Here is a 20,419-nt window from a genome sequence, read left to right on the forward strand (position 1 = left end):
TGTAAGAACAAACTTTTAAGGATTATAAATATGGCTGGTAAAACTATTGGAGCAAAGCAAGTATCTTTGTCTGACCTTTATACTGTTGCAGTAAAAAGAAAGTCTTCCGCCATTTTGGCAGATACATCTCATCCACTTAATAGTTCATTTCCAGTACTTCCATCAGGTAGACGGTACAAAGTACCCCTGATTAAAAAGGCTAAGTATAAGAAGACCTTTGTACCGACAGCCATCGATATTTTAAATAGGATTGTAAGATGAGTTGTTGTTGTTGTTGTTTTGTGGTGAAGTTTTTTTTTTTTTTTAAATTATTGATTGTTTGTTCTGTTATTGTGTTAATGTTTTTTGTTGTCGAGCCTTGTCTGAAGACAATTTTCTACCCCTGTGGGGCTAGACAATAAAGCTTTTGAATTTGAATTTGAATTTGAATAAATATGTTGTTTGTAGCATTTTAGAATAAACTAATCACTAAACCTGCTTAGCATTTCTCATATAAATATCCTTTATTCTTATAAAACTAAATAAATCAATGCTACGCTATCATAATCATGTCTTTATTAGCTTCATGCTTCATGTGTATAAACATTTCTCTGAGTTAGCATGTTTGAAACAGAATGTGAGTGTGTAATGGAACTTTGTCACTGGAAGAGAAAGGAATGGATTATGAACCCAAAATGAGAAACCAGTGAATCATCATAACAGCAGTAGCAGAGGTGAAAACACAGGGAGATATGTTGTACAAACCTGATTCCATAAAAGTTGTGACACTGTACAAATTGTGAATAAAAAGGAATGTAATAATTTACAAATCTCATTAACTTATATTTTATTCACAATAGAATAGAGATATATCAAATGTTGAAAGTGAGACATTTTGAAATGTCATGCCAAATATTAGCTCATTTTGGATTTCATGAGAGCTACACATTAAGAATTAGCAATAAGAGGCTGGAAAAGTTAAATGTACCAATTTGCAACTTATTAGGTCAATTGGCAACAAGATAGGCAGAGGATCACCAATTCCCCCAATGCTGTGCCAAAAAATAGTGGAGCAATATCAGAAAGGAGTTTCTCAGACAAAAATTGCAAAGAGTTTGAAGTTATCATCATCTACAGTGCATAATATCATCCAAAGTTTCTGAGAATCTGGAACAATCCCTGTGCGTAAGGGTCAAGACCGGAAAACCATACTGGATGCCCGTGATCTTCGGCACTGCATCACATACAGGAATGCTACTGTAATGGAAATCACAACATGGGCTAAACTTTGGAGTTAAAGCTGAAGTCTGCCATTTTTCCTCTTTGTAACCATCTCTTGTTTGAAACCTGCAATTGCAGTCATATGCGGAACAGTTATCTGTATGTGCGTTGTGCGTCGCTCGACAGCGCGAATGAATCTAATGTTTGCTGTCAGTCACCACACCGGTGTGGATACTGTACTTCAGAATCACAGATTCTACATCTTGAAAGTATGACCAAAATAAGAATTTTCCTGGAAAATATCATCTGAACAAGTAAGTAACATGTCTGCCACTTTTGTTCTGACCAACTGAGGAAAAAAGCATTAGGCCTACAATAAATCACACTGCCAATGATGATTAAATCTAACAATCGCTTAGCTCAGATCATGCTAAACCGTGCAAATTATTATTACTGTTGTACTTTGTTCTCAAATTGTTAATGTTAACAACATCAGCATTGCGTGACTGTGTATTTAGTGTATATTAGCGTTACCTGTAGATTTCAATTTCTGTAGCCACTCCACAGTCCAAAGTCTTTTGCTTTTTGACTACGAGTAAATCTCCAGTTGTCACTGATGATTGTCATTTGGACTTTTCTGGATTACAATCCGCCTTAATAGGAATGCAGCATAGCTGTCGGTAATGTGGTTGGACATAAATGTTGTAACGTCTGGATGGATCCGTTCAGAGTCAATAAACTTTGGAGTTTTCAGAACGCTTTTAACCTGATGAACTTTGTTTCTTAATCACTAAATCGGCTCCGAACTGTCTACTAAAGATGAGCCCACTTGCCACCTTTGTTGCCCTCCGGAAACACAGCAGGCCCAATTTCCTTGCTCTTAGGACATCAAAGGGTCCCCTCATGTGGACTAGGGGCCAGATCCACATTCCAGCACCCACACACACTGGCACACACAAAAACACACACACAGACACACATACAGAAACACACAAACATACACTTTTAACTGTATATATATAAACTACCACTATGCTGAAATATATATTTCATATATTTTAGGGCCTATGCATGTTTCCTAGTGTTTAAATGAGTGTATTTGTGCTAGTGTGCATTTTAACGATATAATTTTGTCTGTAAACCATAACTTCTCTCCTATGCCTTTCTGATCTGTCGAGTTTGGTCTCTCCGTAAAGCTCCGGACTCGAGCTATTTACTGAGGTGGGTCACATGGCTGACATATGCATTTTTCTATGTGTTTAATGATACTGTGAAGAAAGCGCTCGATCTCGAAATCCGGTCTGATGGCCATTAAGTATGCAAATTCATCTAGGAGACCAAACCAAGGTACTTTGCCCGCCAAATAGTGCTGCGCATCTATTGGCCGCTACAATTCAGGAGGTGTGTTAGTTTGGGTTTCCATAAAAACAACGACACACACCTTTTCTTGTTCTCCCGGTGACCTCCCGATCGTCTCGTGCACGTCTCCCCGGACGCCTCAGGTGACCGCGCTTCCCAACCACGCGCGCAGCTCGGGAGGACCACTTCCTCTCTCTCTCTCCTCTCTCTCTCTCTTCGGTTAAGTTACTTAAGTTTAAACCTCTTTTGGAAAAACCCCGCCGGAGAAACCCTCTCGGAAAGGACCAAGCCAAGCGCGTGGAAACTGCTACTCACGGACTTGAACCAATAAGCAAGTATTATCATTTACCTTAAATTTGTCTAAACTGATTTCTGTGCTGGCTCTCTCAAAAAGGTTTAACTGTGTAATTTGCCATTCTTCGATCATCTTTCTTTCCCTGTCTTTTCTTCATTTTCATTCTCGTGTATATATATGTGTATTCTTGTATTAGATGTATAGCCTCTGTATTCGTAGTTTGCATATATTAAAACGTTATTCATGCTCGATTGTTCTGTTTGTTCTTTCAGCTGAAAACCAAGTCACTTTAACGTTTTTCGAGCGCTTTATGCTTTGATGCAAGTTATTTTCACGGCCAGATAATAACTCTGTTTATAATATTCTGTGAGGGACTTAGTTTGCTGGACAAACGAACAGTTTCTCTAAATAATTATTAAACCAGAACTATATGTAATTGATTACAATTCGTTGTGATTGATTCACAATATAAGTTTAATTCCCCGTTGGGTCGATATATGAATCATAATTTATTCATAACCTTGTGAATTATTATATTCATATTTCATCCATAAATTGATTAATAACCGCTACACATTTCGTTACAATGTGTTCTGGCGGCATCAAGAATAGATGATATTGACTATACAGTCTTTGTATCGACTGACACTATGAGGTGTTTTGGATGTGGAAAGACGGGTCATCAGATTCGTGCTTGTCCGGACAATAGTGCTAATGTTAGTAAACCTGGTTCTTCGGGTGTGCAGCATAAAGCTGTTAATTCTGCTAATGTTGATGAATCAAACCCAACTGATGTTGGTTTAAATGAAGGGTCTGCAGTTGAAATAAAAGATAAAACTGTCACTGAAGAACATGGGTGGAAAGGGGGTAAGTGAGTCAGACTCTTGATGTTGATTCTGCTTCAGAAAATACAAACACGGAGGATGGTGTTTTGTTGATGGAAGTAGATCAAAGTATTTTTAAAACCCCTCTTAAAAGGAAGAAGAAAAAGGAATGCACTGCAAATAAACAAGCAAGGAAAACAAGAGAACAGGCCAGTGAAAATTATCAAGGTGCTGAAAGTGAGAGTGATTCTTCTGATTCGAGTGCCTCATTCTGTTCTCAGACTGACTGGCCATGTCATAACTGCAGCACTGAAAAAATTTAAATATTTCTGACAGTGACAAAAAATCTAAGAGGTGTACAAATTGTTGATTATTTTCCAAATCTTAAAAGATTTGTCGAAGTTACTAAAAGTTCAATGACTGAAGGACGCTTCTTAGATAAAGAAGTGTATCTTAAAAAAATTGTTACCAAAGTTCAAAATCAACTGAATAATAGTGAAAATGAAGATTAATTCAACGATGGGAGCTTGTCTAAAAATGTTTTTAATAGAAAAAAAAAATACATTTATGATTGTGGCGGCGATCTATAACCCACATGCATGTTATTTTTATGTTTATTAGAGGCTAAATTCATATCAAATTCTGCCAAACTTCCCATACTACTTCTATATAGGATGTCTACTTCATAAATTGTATGAAAATACTGGAAATATATGGTTCAGATCACTCAAACCATATATGGAAATGGAGGCGCCTTTATATGGTCAGTAATGGAGCTTGGTTGTCATCTAGTGAAAAAGTGTGGTACTGCGCCCAAACAAAATCTTACTGAAAGCTCATTTTTTGAGATATCAACCTGAAATTTGGAACACAACTTGTTCAGATTTTTGGCTTTGATTTCCTAGCAGCTTTAGAGTAAAACTTGTTTTGTAAAATATATATTTTATATAAAATATAAAATATTATATTTTAACATTTTATATTTTCATAAACATAAACTTCTATAACTTTTTTTCTGTTTCACTTACATAAGTTATTTATTTATATAGTTATTACATATCACTTTTACAATAATCTGCCAAATTTCATCTTTAAAACAAGACCAGCCTTATGTCTATACTCCAAAGAATTCTTGAATTACAACCATTTAAGTTTGGATAGTGCATTTTCTTGTCTAAAACAAAAAGTGGGGGTGACAGTTAATAGGTTAAATGTGAATGGAGCCAGAGATGTGAGGAAAAGATTGGAAATATATGACTTAGTGAGACAAAAAAAAAAAAATGGATGTTGTATTTCTGCCATAGTGATGGTAAGAATGCTGTTGATTGGTTAAAAGAATGGAATGGTTTATCCTTCTTAAAGGTCACATTTTTCGTTTTTTGAAGCTTTGACATAGCAGTGTGATAATCATACTTTAGATCTAATATTATCACATGGAATCGATATTGATGCCGTTGAAATTCTGTAGCAGACTGACGACATCTCAGATCATTATCTAGTCTCGTGTATATTACATTTAGTGAAAGCGGCTAAACTGCCTCCCTGCCATAAATATGGTAGAACCATCACTTCTACCACTAAAGATCGCTTTATAAATAATCTTCCTGGTCAGTTTCATTGCCTTAGTATACCTGACAACTTAGAAGACCTCGATATTGCAACAGAAACTATTGCCTCTCTCTTTTCCAGCACATTAGACTCCTTTGTGTTTAAAAAAGATTAAGGAAATTAATCCAACACCATGGTACAATGAGCACACTCGGGCCCTAAAAACAGCAGTTAGAAAAATGGACTGCAGCTGGAAGAAAACAAAACTAGAAGTATTTCGCATTTCGTGGAGAGAGAGAATGACTGAGTACAGAAAGGCCTTAAAAACTGCTAGATCTGCCTATTTTTCAAAACTTTTAGAAGAAAATAAACAACCCTATGTATTTATTTGATATAGTGGCTAAATTGACAAGAAATAAAGCTTCAACTTCTGATGTTTCCAAAGAGCACAGCAGTAACGACTTTATGAACTTCTTTACTTGCAAGATTGATAATATTACAGAAAAAATTATAACAATGCAACAGTCTACTACAGTCTTGTGTCAGACAGTGCATTGTAGTGTCCCTGAGGAAAAATTCATTTCATTTACTGCTTTAGGAGAGGAAGAATTGTCTAAACTTGTTAAATCATCAAAATCATCCACATGTATGTTAGACCCTATACCAACTAAGCTATTGAAAGAGATGCTTTCAGAAGTCATAGATCCTCTTCTTAATATTGTTAATTCATCTTTATCACTAGGATACGTACCAAAAACGTTTAATCTGGCTGTTATTAAACCTCTTATTAAAAAAACACAACTTGATCCTAGAGAATTAGTCAATTACAGGCCGATCTCAAATCTCACTTTTCTATCAAAAATACTAGAAAAGGCAGTTTCATCACAATTATGTTCCTTTTTAGAAAGAAATAGTATCTGTGAGGATTTCCAGTCAGGATTTAGACCATACCATAGTACTGAGACTGCTCTCATCAGAGTTACTAATGATTTGCTTGATTTATCTAATGATTTATCATCAGATCGTGGTTGTATCTCTCTATTAGTGTTACTGGATCTTAGTGCTGCATTTGACACTATTGATCACAATATTCTTCTAAATAGACTCGAAAACTATGTTGGCATTAGTGGAATTGCATTGGCATGGTTCAAATCATACTTATCTGACCGTTATCAGTTTGTAGTAGTAAATGATGAGATGTCATATCAATCACAAGTTAAATATGGGGTACCGCAAGGCTCAGTACTAGGACCATTGCTTTTTACTCTGTATGTGCTACCCTTGGGAGATATCATTAGGAAGCATGGCGTTAGTTTTCATTGTTACGCTGATGATACTCGGCTTTATATTTCTTCGCGCCCTGACGAAAATCACCAATTCGCTAAATTAACAGAATGCATAGCTGATATAAAAAACTGGATGACCAGTAATTTCCTACTACTAAATTCAGGAAAAACAGAGATTCTAATTTTTGGACCGAAAACTTCTTCACGCAATAATCTAGAATACTGTATAACACTTGATGGCTGCTCTGTTAATCCTGTAAAGCCCACTGTTGCAGAATTACAACATCACTTTCAACAATTTAAAAAAAAAGGCTTGCATTTTTTTTTTTTCTCTCAAGACCACATTTACATAGTTAATGGGTTGTATTGTTTGTCCTCACAATGCTATTGGATAGAATAAGTGTTTGTAGGTCCGGTCATCTGGCCATGAAGTTACTCTACCTGCAAACTTCGCGTCAAGCTCATCTCCTTTTTTTACATGACTGGATTTGTCAAGATTCAAGTAAAATTCATTATATATATATTTTGTGTGTTTATTACAATGTCTAGAACACAGATATTTGATTTATAGATTGTTAAGTCCATGTTGTAATTCTACAATGTTGGGCCAGAGTGGTAGTCAAAATAGCCTGTGCTCCTACACATTATATAAGGACACTGCACTTTCTCATATGGTCACAAATTGACATTTAAACTGTTAGATTCATTGTAACTAAGTTCTAAATATGCTTTTCTGTTAAATTTGTACTTAGTTTAGTTTAGACCATAATTAAACACAGAAATAAACTGTATGTGGGATTTCAAACTCCATCATCCAGAGCAGTATCTGAAACTCCCTTTATCTTTGTAGTTTATTTGTTTTTTGTCTTCTAAATGATCCTGATTTTTTTTTTTTTTTTTTTTTTTGAGTGTTGGCCAAGTAGAAGTTTATGGCATTAGTAGCTCTGAATGATTTTAGGGGGATGCCTTTTGCATTCTTCAGGGACAGGTGTGAATGGTCTTGAACATGAACCTGTAAGTGCTCTGGGGGGATGAATGTGTTCCTTTACTATGATAAGTAGAAAGCATAATAGGCCAGACAGACAGAATTGTTTGAATGTAGTAGTGGAATTTTGATTAGCATTTGCATTGAAATTATAATACTTTGATGGATAATACTTAGATCTCTACCCTCGACACATGGTCTACCACCCTGTCTATTCTTTCAGTTTATGTACTGCAATATAATACCTATATGTATTATTCACTTATTTATTTTTTTATTTTTTCCATTTCAGAATGCCAAGATGTCATTGGACCACCATCCAATGGATGTATGCAAATACATGCACATTTCACAGTAAAGATGAAGAGAGGACGCTGCAGATGCTGCAATAACGGATACACAAATACACTGTGTAGCAAGTGCAATGTTCGCATGTGCTTCTCAGATGAAAATAACTGTATTAGGGACTAAAAAATGCAAAACACAGACTTCATTAAAACCACATTGAAAGTGATAGAAGAAAAAGTTTTATAAATACACATTTTTCCAATATTTTTATTAATAAATGCTTATTCATAAAAAAATATGATTGTTGTGTGATTATTACTCATGATATATACTGTCATGGGGCTAAGTAAGCAATCAACCCTGCAAATGAATGCTTAAATGCTCTGTATATCTGTTCAGACAAAGTGAGCACAAATACAGAAATTCTGCTCCTAACTAGGCCCAACATTGCAACATTACAACATTTCCCTAAAAACTTACTAAAAAGTAAAAAAATTGAAAAAAATTTAATTCATACATCAAAGGCCTCCTAAAACAATATCTGAGTGATCCAAAACATTTTTGCTCTTTTTTTTTTTTTCTATATTTGGGTTTTACAGGGTTAAGTCTTCGTCGTCAGTTAGGAACCTGGGTGTGCTCTTTGATACCAATCTTTCATTTGAAGGCCATGTTACTAGCATCTGTAAAACTGCATTCTTCCATCTTAAAAATATATCTAAACTACAACATATGCTCTCAATGTCAAATGCAGAACAGTTAGTTCATGCGTTCATGACCTCAAGGTTAGGTTACTGTAACGCTCTACTGGGTGGTTGTTCCTCCCGCTTGATAAATAAACTACAGCTCGTACAAAATGCAGCAGCTAGAGTTCTTACTAGAACTAGGAAGTATGGCCATATTAGCCCAGTTCTGTCATCACTGCATTGGCTTCCTGTTAAACATTGTATAGATTTTAAAATCTTGTTAATTACTTACAAAGCACTAAATGGTTTAGCTCCCCAGTACCTAAGTGAGCTCTTAATACATTATAGTCCTTCACGTTTATTGCGATCTCAGAATTCAGGCCAGCTGATAATACCTAGAATATCAAAATCAACTGCAGGAGGTAGATCATTTTCCTATTTGGCACCTAAACTCTGGAACAATCTTCCTAGCATTGTTCGGGAAGCAGACACACTCTGTCAGTTTAAATCTAGACTAAAAACGCATCTCTTTAACCTGGCATACACATAACACATTATCAATTTATATTTTCAAATCCGTTAAAGGATTATTAGGCTGCATAAATTAGGTCAGCCGGAACCGGGAACACTTCCTATAACACCAGATGTACTCGTTACATCAGAAAAAGAATGGCATCTACGATAATATTAGTCTTTCTGTTTACCGTAGTCAACCGGATCTGGGCCGTATCCAGCTGAGACCGAGGACCGGTGCCATGACACGACCACAACGCAGCCCTGAAATATCAGCAGAGATCGAGTCAACTAGATCATCCACTGTGAAGGCCTTATCGACATGACAGCCAGTGCCACAGTTCCTCAACAAACCGTCCATACCGGCGTGATGAATACGATCCTCAACTGGATGGAACTGAAATAAATACTTTGATTGTTGCGATCCTATCAGACTTATGATAGCAACCTGTAACAAATCACTGTTCGCCAGAGGAGAACTGGCCCCCCGGCTAAGCCTGGTTTCTCCCAAGGTTTTTTTTCTCCATTTTAACACCTGTCACCTGTTGGAGTTTGGGTTCCTTGCCGCTGTCGCCTTTGGCTTGCTTAGTTGGGGACACTTGACATTTGATATTCAACAGTATTCTTGACATTTATTCAACATTGCTTTGATCTGACTGCATTGACACTATTATTAAGAGCTGCTGTGCAGCCAAATTATGTACCAGTTATCAATGTAAAGCTGCTTTGACACAATCTGCATTGTAAAAAAGCGCTATATAAATAAAGGTGACTTGACTTGACATCCAGACCAGTCATACTTGGCAGATCAATATTTGTAAATATTTCATTAATTAGAGATATTTTTGAAGTAGTTAAGATATTTGGTTTGAATGCAGGCTTAATTTCCATTGATCAAGAGAAAGCTTTTGATCGTGTTGAACATAATTATTTATGGAAAGTTTTGAAAGCTTTTGGTTTTAGTTCAGCTTTTATTGGTCAAATTAAAACTTTGTATAATGACATTGAGGGTGTCTTGAAGTTTAATGGTGGCTTATGCGCTCCCTTTAAGGTTAATCATGGAATCAGACAAGGTTGCTCTTTGTCTGGATTGCTGTATACATTAGCAATAGAACCTTTTTTTACATAAATTAAAAAAAGAGCTGGTTGGGTTAAGAATTCCAAAATGTGTCAATGCAATAAAGTTGTCTGCTTATGCTGATGACATTGTTATAATGATTGAAGGCCATAAAGAAATAAAAAAAGTGTAATAAGAGTATCCAGTGAGTTTGAATATATTTCTTCTGCAAAAATTAATTGGAAAAAAAAGTGATGCAGTGTTGCTTGAAAAGTGGAAAGAGAAAATACCAGATCTGCCAGGTGGTTTAATTTGGAAAAGGAATGGTTTTAAATATCTGGGAGTGTATTTGGGTGATGAAGCTACAGTGCAGAAGAATTGGGAAGGAGTAATCAAAAAGATAAAGGGTCGATTGGAAAGGTGGAAGTGGCTAAAATCAGCAATGTCTCATAGAGGAAGAACAATTATAATAAATAATTTGGTTGCATCTTTTTTTGTGGCATCAGTTGGCTTGTGTTGAGCCACCAACCTATTTATTGGCAAATATACAATCAATTTTGATAGAATTCTTTTGGGAAAAGGTTAATTGGGTAATACATAATATTTTGTATTTACCAAAAGAAGAAGGTGGACAAGGACTGGTCCATCTGCAAAGCAGGACTGCTGTTTTTCGATTACAGTTTTTGCAGAGATTCCTTAAGGATTCAGAAAATGTAAGTTGGAGAACAGTAACCAGTGTTATACTGGAATCTGTTCAAGGGATGAACTTGGACAAATCCTTGTTTTTGATGGACCCTAATAAGATTGACACTTCATGTTTACCTGTTTTCCATCAAAACCTTTTTAAGGTTTGGAGTTGTTTTAATGTGAAGTCTGAAACTACAAACTCTTTATTTTGGTTGTTGGAGGAGCCACTGATAAATGACTGGATGTAATAAGCATAGCAGCACATTTACTGAACTTTTTATTCGAGCTGAAATCACAGTATTAAAAAAAAACGTATTAAAACGTATTTTTGGCCGGGGCTGGACTAGTTAATGTTGAGGAAGTGACTGCTTGTGTGAAGATTAAATCAGTTCGAACCATGACTCAAATATTGCAGAAGATGAGATCTGTTCTCACAGCAGAGGAAGATAATATGCTTAAAGATTATTGTGAAGGACTTATTTCTCCGAATTTTATGGATCCTTTTCCTAAATTGTTTTTATCCCCCAATTTGAATGAGTACTCTGGAATTTTTCTGGAACTAAAGAGCACATGTTTGGATTGTAATGATGTCAATGGAAAACAATTGTATAAGGCATGTGTAAAACTTTTTAACAAAAAAGGTTTTAATCAAAAAGTTGATACACCTTGGCGGAATGTTTTGGGATTGAATGAAAATGTTAGACCAGAGTGGAGAGCGTTATACAAGCCACCATTAACCAAAAAAAAACAGCCTATATTCATTGGAGAGTTTTACATGGAATAATCGCAGTTAATGCCTTTGTGTCTATTTTAAATCCTGATTGCCCTTTTTGCTCTGAAAAAGAGACTGTTTATCATTGTTATATATACTGTTTTAGGTTGAAACCTTTGTTCGAAATGTTAAAAAACTGTTTTAATTAAGTTTTTTCTGTACAAATTTTAATTTTTGGTTTGAAATATGTGAGAAATAGACGTGGTGAATGTCAGTTGTTAAATTTTGTACTTGGAAAAGTGAAAATGGCTATATACACTAGTAGGAGAAATCATACAGAACAGAGAAATGATAGTGATGTGTTAACCCATTTGTGCCCAAATATTTCTGAATGGTTTCATGCATATAGTCCTGTTAATAGTGTCCTATGTGAACATGTTCTGCATTTATTTTCCCCAGGTTTTTGTTTTTCTTCTTAAAAAACGTGTTTGAATGTGTGGCAACTATAGCTGCCGGTGGGCAAATATGTTGTATGCACCCCTCAGTGTAAAATTTGAATAGGAGGAGAACATTTATGCATCTAACTCAAAATAACTGCTTTCAACAGATCAATAAAAGTCAAAGAACATTCGATGCAAACACAAAAAAAGCTGCATTTAGCTTATAATCTCTTGAATATGAAAACACAACAAACAACAAATCCATTTGTTTTAAAGTGGTGGAACATAGTGCCGAACAAAGTGCAGCCATTAAGTTGCTCCAACAGAGCATTGTGAATTAAAATGTTAAATTACATCATTCATTTGAAAAAAATACATCTATATGTGACCCTGGACCACAAACCCAGTCTTAAGTTGCATGGGTATATTTGTAGCAATAGCAAACAATACATTGAATGGGTCAATTTTTTTTTCTTTTTTTTTTTTTCTTTAATACCCAAAATCATTAGGATAATAAGTAAATATCATGTTCAATTAAGATATTTTGTAAATTTTCCACTATAAATATATAAAAAAATATTTTTGTGAGTGGATATACATTGTTAAGGACTTCATTTGGTCAACTTTAAGGTAATTTTCTCAATATTTTGATTTTTTTTGCACCTTCAGATTCCAGATTTTCAAATAGTTGTATCTCAGCCAAATGTCCTATCCTAACAAACCATACATCAATGGAAAGCTTATATATATATATATATATATATATATATATATATATATATATATATATATATATATATATATATATATATATATATATATATTCAGCTTTCAGATGATTTATAAATCTTAATTTAAAAAAATTGACCATTATTACTGGTTTTGTAGTCCAGGGTCACATATAACAAACAAACAAAAAATAAATAAATTAAAAAATAAATTAATTAAAAAATAACAATATATATTAAAGAACAATATAAAATATTATGAAAGCAAAAAGCACTAAACAAGACCAATAACCTTTATTTATTAACCCATTAAACACAGTATACCTCATTTCCCCATTATATATGTACTTACAAGTCATTTGCCCTCCGGCAACTATAGTTGCCGCTTGTACTTTTGACTAAGTATACAAAAAACCATAGATCTCTTGTAAGATTTGTTTTGTTTGGATGATCTAGAGTCTAGGGTCTAGAGACCCTCATGATTACATAGATATATATATATGTCAAAACAATTCTTAATATTAACATGAAAATTAATTTTCTTTGGGAGGGTTTGCCTTCAATATGCTTCCTGGAAGTAGGGGTTGGAAGTTGACACCCCCATGTCACAAGAAGAAAGTGAATATCTTTTTTTTTTTGTTCTTGAAATCCTTTATTTGGATGTTTTCTTGCATGTCATTGAGAAATAAAATCTAGAAAAAAACGTACAAAAAGAAAATGACAACCATATACTGTGGCAACTATAGTTGCCGGTGGGCTAAAATGGGTTAAGAGTGTTTAAAGTAATGGTGAAATCCAGAATTGTTGTCGATTTTCGATTTTATAAAGTGATGAATAATTTAATGAAGTTTGAATCTATATGGTGTTATAGAGAATCCTAATGCTCTGCTGTGAATGGAGAGTTGTGTTTTGCTTTGAGAATGGATTTACTGTGAAGAAATAGTTAATGGTTGTTCATTTTATTGTAATAAAAGTTATTTTGAAAAAGTAAAAAATGCATGTTTTTGTGATTTATGAGGACACAAATTTTGGTTTCAACATTGGGGGGGTTGAGCGTTGGTATGCTGCCTGTTATTATTTTTTTTTTAATTAAAAGAAATAAATCTGTTTTATGTGTAGCGTTATTGGATAATTTAGCCTATTTCTTCTCAATCTATCTATCTATCTATCTATCTATCTATCTATCTATCTATCTATCTATCTATCTATCTATCTATCTATCTATCTATCTATCTATCTATCTATCTATCTATCATAACTTTATGGAATTTATCTATAACCAAATTCTAACATAACGGAGTGATTCTAAAAAGAAAGAAATTATGTTTAAATATTGAAACCGCCAGTAGGTGGCAGCGATTCGACGTTTTAATGAGTGAGCTACTTAAATCGTTCATTCAAGCCAATTCGTTCAAAAGTCAGATTAATTAAGGAAGAAAACAAACACCGATGTGAATACTTTTGTCATTGATAAGACGCTATTGAAAAATGAAGTAACAAAACAGACGGCTGTTTTAGTAATTGGTTACAGTCGCACTGATAGTATATGGCTACCTCCCCCCCATCCCCCCCGCAAACTATGCACCTGAGTATTACACTGGTATTACGATATAAACATGAAATATGAGGACATTTCATGAGTCCTCATTTTTAAAATAGCTTTAAAAACGTACAAAACAATGTTTTATTAAAAATGTAAAAATTCAGAATGTTTTCTGTGATGGGTAGGTTTAGGGGTAGGGTAGTGTAGGGGGATAGAAAATACAGTTTGTACAGTATAAAAACCATTACGCCTATGGAATGTCCCCACAATTCACAAAAACAAACTTGTGTGTGTGTGCATGTTTTTTAGACCTCATTGACTTTAATTTATGGAAAGAAACAGTTGACACATTCTTCGAAATATTTATTTTTTTGTTCCACATGGAAGAAAAGGAAGTCAAATGGGTTTGAAATGACATGCGGGTAAATAATGACTAAATGATGATTTTCCGGGGGGGATGAACTATCCCTAAAAGAGTCATAGAATGTCTTTATGTGATCTCATGAGTTCACCTGTCAATTGATAATTGCAGATTCTGTACAATAATTGCTATTATGTGTTGTCAAGAAAATGGCAGTCATCTTTATTCTTGAATTTCTTTAAAATTAGCTGATTAAAAGTTATGTCCAGATGTGTGTTTAATGCTGTAGTTGACCATATCACAGTATTCTACATGTCGCTAGACCTATTCTTTTAATGCATTTTTAAGTAACCTCAGGTGATACCTCAATGGTTCATCACAATATGGCAAAAAAATCATAAAATACGACATTTTAAAGCAAAATTGAAAGTGGCAGACATACAGTAAGAAAATTGGGTTTAATTAATTTCCTTATGCTCCAATTAATTTAAAAACACGCCAACAGCCATGTTTTTAAAGTAACTGGGCAATAAAGAAATTAACAGAAAATTAATTTTATTAAAATTAAAAATTAAAAAGTATTTTAGAGCTGATGAGTTTGTTATAATAAAATTGTTTGGGAACATTTGTGGAAAACACAGTGCCAATCCCTGTTTATATATTATATCAGGCTGTGGCAGACAGAGGTTCTAAAGCAGTGCACTTTCTCGTTAAATTGCTTCCAAACATAAGATTGTTGTCTATCATAATAGTATAAGTACCCCTTAGTTATAAAATACTTACAGTATAAATCATTTGTCATTTTCCTGGTTGTTACCCTTTTATTTCCATGACTTCACATATTGTTCCCCTATATTTACACGTACTTACTTTATAAAGTAAGAAAACAAGAAGAGAAACAAGAGGAGGAGGAAGCCAAGCAAGAGAAATGATTAAGAAGAACTTTAAATCTGTTTTGAAATAAGTTGTTTTTCAAATAAAGGTTTCCAAGTGATATCAGATTGTTTGCGGTTTTTTTTTTTTTATTACTTACCCTGTAACTACATGAAACAAAAGCATATTTCCCCATGTATTAAAAAAGATTGCAATAGTTCTTTCCACTTGCCTTGAAACAACTTAATCAGAGCACTTTCTTGCTAAATTGATTCCAAACGTAAGATTATTGTCTATCCTAACAGTATAAGTACCTTAGAGTGCTGTGAATTACCTGTGATCGTCGGACTGATAAGAAGATGATCTTTTTCCAACATGGTGTTATTTTGGGTTTGAGACCTCTCCTTCACCTGAGATTTTTTGTTACTTGTTTCTTTGTAATTCTCTTAAAGTTATTTCTTACAGCGCTGTAACAGACTCATTGCAAGTTATCGCAAACACTTGATTGCATTTGTTGCTGCTAAGGGTGGCCCAACCAGTTCTTAGGTTTAGGGGGCAAGCACTTTTTCACACAGGGCCACGTGGGTTTGGAGTTTGTGTTCCCTTCATAATAAAAACCTTCATTTAAAAACTGCATGTTGTGTTTACTTGTGTTATCTTTGATACATATTTAAATTTTTTGATGATCTCAAACATTAAAATGTGACAAACATGCAAAAACATAAAAAATCAGAATGGGGGCATTTTTTCACACAACTGTACCTGGATCGCACACAGAGCTTTAGAAGATCAGATCAGCTCTTTGTCTGCTTTGGAGGACAGCAGAAGGAAAAAGCTGTCTCCAAGCAAAGGATGGCCCACTGGATTGTGAATGCCATTCTCCTGGCCTACCAGGCTCAGGATTTACCGTGCCTCTTGGGATTGAGGGCTTACTCCACTAGGGACATCACAGCCTCTTCGGCTTTAGAGATTAGTACATCTTTAGCAGATATTTGTTGAGCTGCGCACTGGGCTATTTTTTTATTTATTTATTTGACAGGGACATTGCACAATACATATATTGTACAGACCAGAGATAGCTACAAGCTAATTGTCTTATGCCATGTTTTGTAGTCCTTTGTAGTTTTTCATGTTGATTTGTCTCCCCAAGTGTTTCTTGCTTCCATGTTATCGTATTAAGCCTGTTTCCCCTTGTGTACATATATACCCCAGTGTTTCTCATGTTCTTTGTCTGGTGTTGTCCTTCCATGGATGTTACGTATGTGTGCACTTGTTGTCAGTTTTTCCTTGCCCCATGTCTGGATTTATCAGTTTTGCCTGGATTTACTTTTATTTATGTTTATGTGAATAAATGTTTGCTGCATCTGGATCCTACACTTGCTCCTCTGTAACATTCACGCTCCTCCAACTGACCTGAGAAACATTTTCCTTGGGAATATTTCAGCAGATATTATGTGTGTCCAGTATTTCTGTCGACGGAACCAGCGTTACCAATCATTCATGAATGAATCATTTCTTTTGTTTCCATTATTTCTTTTCCGTGAATTGGCCAAACATGCTTGCATAATGATCTGAAACGATTTGGATTAATTCGGACCGCTCTGTCACTGAATCATCTGTAGTTGTTTTCTCAGACAGTAACAACAAATACAGAACAAATATCGCTGTTTTCAAGTGTTTCACTAGTTTACTTTGAACTACGGAAACAAAAGTTTAAAGGAGCTGAGTTTATTCCCGGTCACCATTATTAAACAGCAATCGGTAAAGACTCACTCTTAAGCACTGATTGAGAGTTTCTCATCATTCCCTCATGACACACTTTAAAATATTAAAATATTACCACAGTAACCGCAGAATCTTGTGAAAACCATTATTTGGGCAGGGTGTGGGCTTTCATTTCCTGCTTATGTGGTACAACACAAAGAGATGTGCAAAAGCTTCATGTGAGGAATAAATCATCTGGAAACAACATTACACATTCCCCACCATTATATTTCTCTCGCATGTATTTAAAAATCTCTCGCACATGTTAAAAAAAAAAAAAAAAAAAAAATATATATATATATATATATATATATTTTTTTTTTTTTTTTTTTTTCACCTTGTGTGTTTTCCAAAATTACATCTGTTAATGTTTTTTTTTTATTTTTTTTTTTTTATAGTCTTTAAAATTTATGGTGTTACTTAATGCACTTGGAGTGTCAGTTTTCTACATATTTGACAGTGTCATTTATGAGAAGAGTACTGTATTTGTGCTTAATGTAATAGTAATGTAGCCTATTGTACTTTAATACTTTTAACTGCAGAAAAAAGGTTTGGTAGTGACATTCAATAAAAGTTTCAGACTTTTGAACACATTTACACATTCCCTAGAAGTGTGGTTAAATCAGTCTCAGACAATGGACTAAAACTGTCTCGGTAGTGACATGAAAATGATGATTTAAAATGGAAAAAATTGCCAAAATTATTTCAATATCATTTTCACAAACTGAAATTTAGGGGTTTGGGACTATGGAAGCTTAAGTGTAGCAATATTCAATTTGCCATTCAATTTTACATTTGCTATTTCCATTAGTTTTAATATTTAATTTAAACATATTTCAACGCAAAATTAAAATGAAAATACAGAAATACAGAAACAGTTTAACATTTTCAAGCAAAAAATTATCATTTAAATGTTATTTTTCTTAATTGCATTTACACTCACAGTTAAAACAAGTGTGATTGTATTTTCATTAAATGAATGTAGCAAAAATTCAGTGTGGATTTGAAAATGTATTCTGAGCCGATCACGTCTCCGGCCTGCCCTGTCAATCACTCTCTATGAGGAAGTAACCTGTTGTAAAGCACCGTTCACTCGACGTGTCTGTTTCAGCACTTCTACAGACACGCGACCACACTCACGATAAAGTGCGCCAGGCGCGTTCTCTACGAGTCGTCCTAACCATAAATATCTATGGTTTAATAACTTTCTGGTTCTACCACTGACGGACGAACATAAACTTTAGGATTGTTGACATTTCTCTGTTTGTGCTCTACTTCCTCTGCCTGTAAATGCCCCTGCTTTGCCATTATACATATTACATTTCAAATTGAATATTGCTACACTTAAGCTTCCATATTGAATTAGGGACACAGTAAGCAGGGAAATCTATTTAGAGCACCTTATTTTATTGATTAGAATATCAATATTTGGCACCAGCATATTGATTCTAATATCGCACAGAGAAGGACAGCGATATATCGCTGTATAGATATTTTGTCCCACACCTAATAAGAAGTACACTTTAAAGTGCACTTCTTTTTTCACAAGGGCAAGCAGCAGCACTGCTCCATTCATAGTCAATAATACACAAAGACATGATCCCTCTGACGGGTTTTCTCACCTGCGGTCGCCTCTGATCTGGAGGAGGCCAGCAATCCAGACACGAGTCCCAGCAGCACCATCCACATCCTGATGAATCTGAAGCACTGCTCTTCAATCCAGAAGACACTTTGCTACCTGTAGAACAGAGCTGGGATAGAGTTTGCTGTAAGTTTGGAGTATTGTGAGTAGAGATTTCAGTGTCAGCACAAATAAAGAGGAAAGGGTAGTGCGTGTTTGAACACTCCTTTCTACTCCTCCTCTATCGCGTTTTCTCTCTCTCTCCTTCAAGTGTGTTCAGAGAGTGAATTTGTTTGTCTGTACAACACTGACTGTCATGATTGCTGATTCATCCTTCACCTCATGATGTACTATAAGCTACAGCTTTCTCTCCTCACAGTTCACATGTACTATATGTGGAGTCACATGAAATGAAAGCAATGCACTAAATGAAACTGGAGTTCCAGAGAAGAGCAGTCAGATTCATGCATTGTTAGTAGTTGCAAAGATGAAAAAATTGGCAAGTTAAATGTTAAAGTTTTTCAAACTACTGTCAGCTTACAAAATGATACTATTAATCTATCTATCTATCTATATATATATATATATATATATATATATATATATATATATATATATATATATATATATAAACAGTTCTGTCTGGTTCTCAAATCTGATAATAGCATCTATTTTAACTATTTAAAAATAAATAGTCAATTTGTTTTGACGTTTTCGGAGATGCGAGCTCCAGGCCGTCAGCGGACGTTCAGTGCTCGTGTACCTGCCGAGAACTGCTTCATTTTCGGGCAGTGCTTCGGGGATTTGCCGCTGGCTCTTATAGTGGTTAAACATGAGACATAATTCAATTTGAGTACATTAAACGGGCAATCTTTGGTCTCATTAATCTAATATTTGTTCCAGAGCAAATCGAATTGTGCTATGTTAAATTTGATAATAATTACCTTACATCCTTTATATAGAGACAGAGCGCATTTAGTATAATCTGAAAACCATGCCCACCGGGGGGAAACAATCCAACCATCTCCATTGACTTTGTATTGCGTGAGGCTGCCTCCTTGTCTTTTCTGACTTATTACAAAAAACAGAACAATGTCTTAAAGCTTCTGTGTGACAATGTGTACAGCTAACAACCTAAAAAAACCTGAAATCATTTTTTATAAGCTGTCGACCCCAAAAAATGAATGTTTAAGGACACAAAAGTGGATACAGGCAGTGAGACAGAGCACAACGGGGTCAATATATGCTAAACAAACAAAAACAAACCATTCATTATTTTTAACCATGTCAAAGAATTATTTCACCTGTCGCCGAATACGTTTCCCCAATATATCAGACTGGTAATAGCCTATTCTCTCAGGCGATCTCTCTCTCTCGCTCTCTAATACTGTACAAAATTCAATGAGTTTCAAAGCGACTCTACGTTCTTTCGTTACTAGTTCTAAAATGACGTTTTAGAGTTAGTAACGGAGGCTTGGTCCAACTGACAACTTGAGATTTGTCAGTAGTGCTGCACAAAAGAGGGTTTTAAAGACACTCCGTTTTTGTTTTTATTTGTTTACACACTCGTGCCATCGAACTGTTGTATAAACGCAATATCACACTCGTAGCCGTGCGATATGGCTGTATCTACAGCCATGCTGATATACAGC

At 34.8% G+C, this 20,419-nt stretch overlaps 1 protein-coding gene across 1 annotated transcript in view; it reads right to left on the reverse strand.

The window, feature by feature from the left end:
- The window catches only part of LOC137015341 (deleted in malignant brain tumors 1 protein-like), a 45,475-nt gene extending 26,462 nt beyond the window's left edge, over positions 1-19,013 (reverse strand). The window contains exon 1 of the mRNA XM_067380240.1: positions 18,769-19,013. Within this exon, the coding sequence (XP_067236341.1) occupies positions 18,769-18,835 (67 nt within the window). The 5' untranslated portion in view covers positions 18,836-19,013. The remainder of the gene's footprint in view (positions 1-18,768) is intronic.
- Positions 19,014-20,419: the final 1,406 nt, after the last annotated feature.

This window comes from Chanodichthys erythropterus, chromosome 24, assembly GCF_024489055.1.
Source record: "Chanodichthys erythropterus isolate Z2021 chromosome 24, ASM2448905v1, whole genome shotgun sequence".
NCBI classification, from domain to species: Eukaryota; Metazoa; Chordata; class Actinopteri; order Cypriniformes; family Xenocyprididae; genus Chanodichthys; species Chanodichthys erythropterus.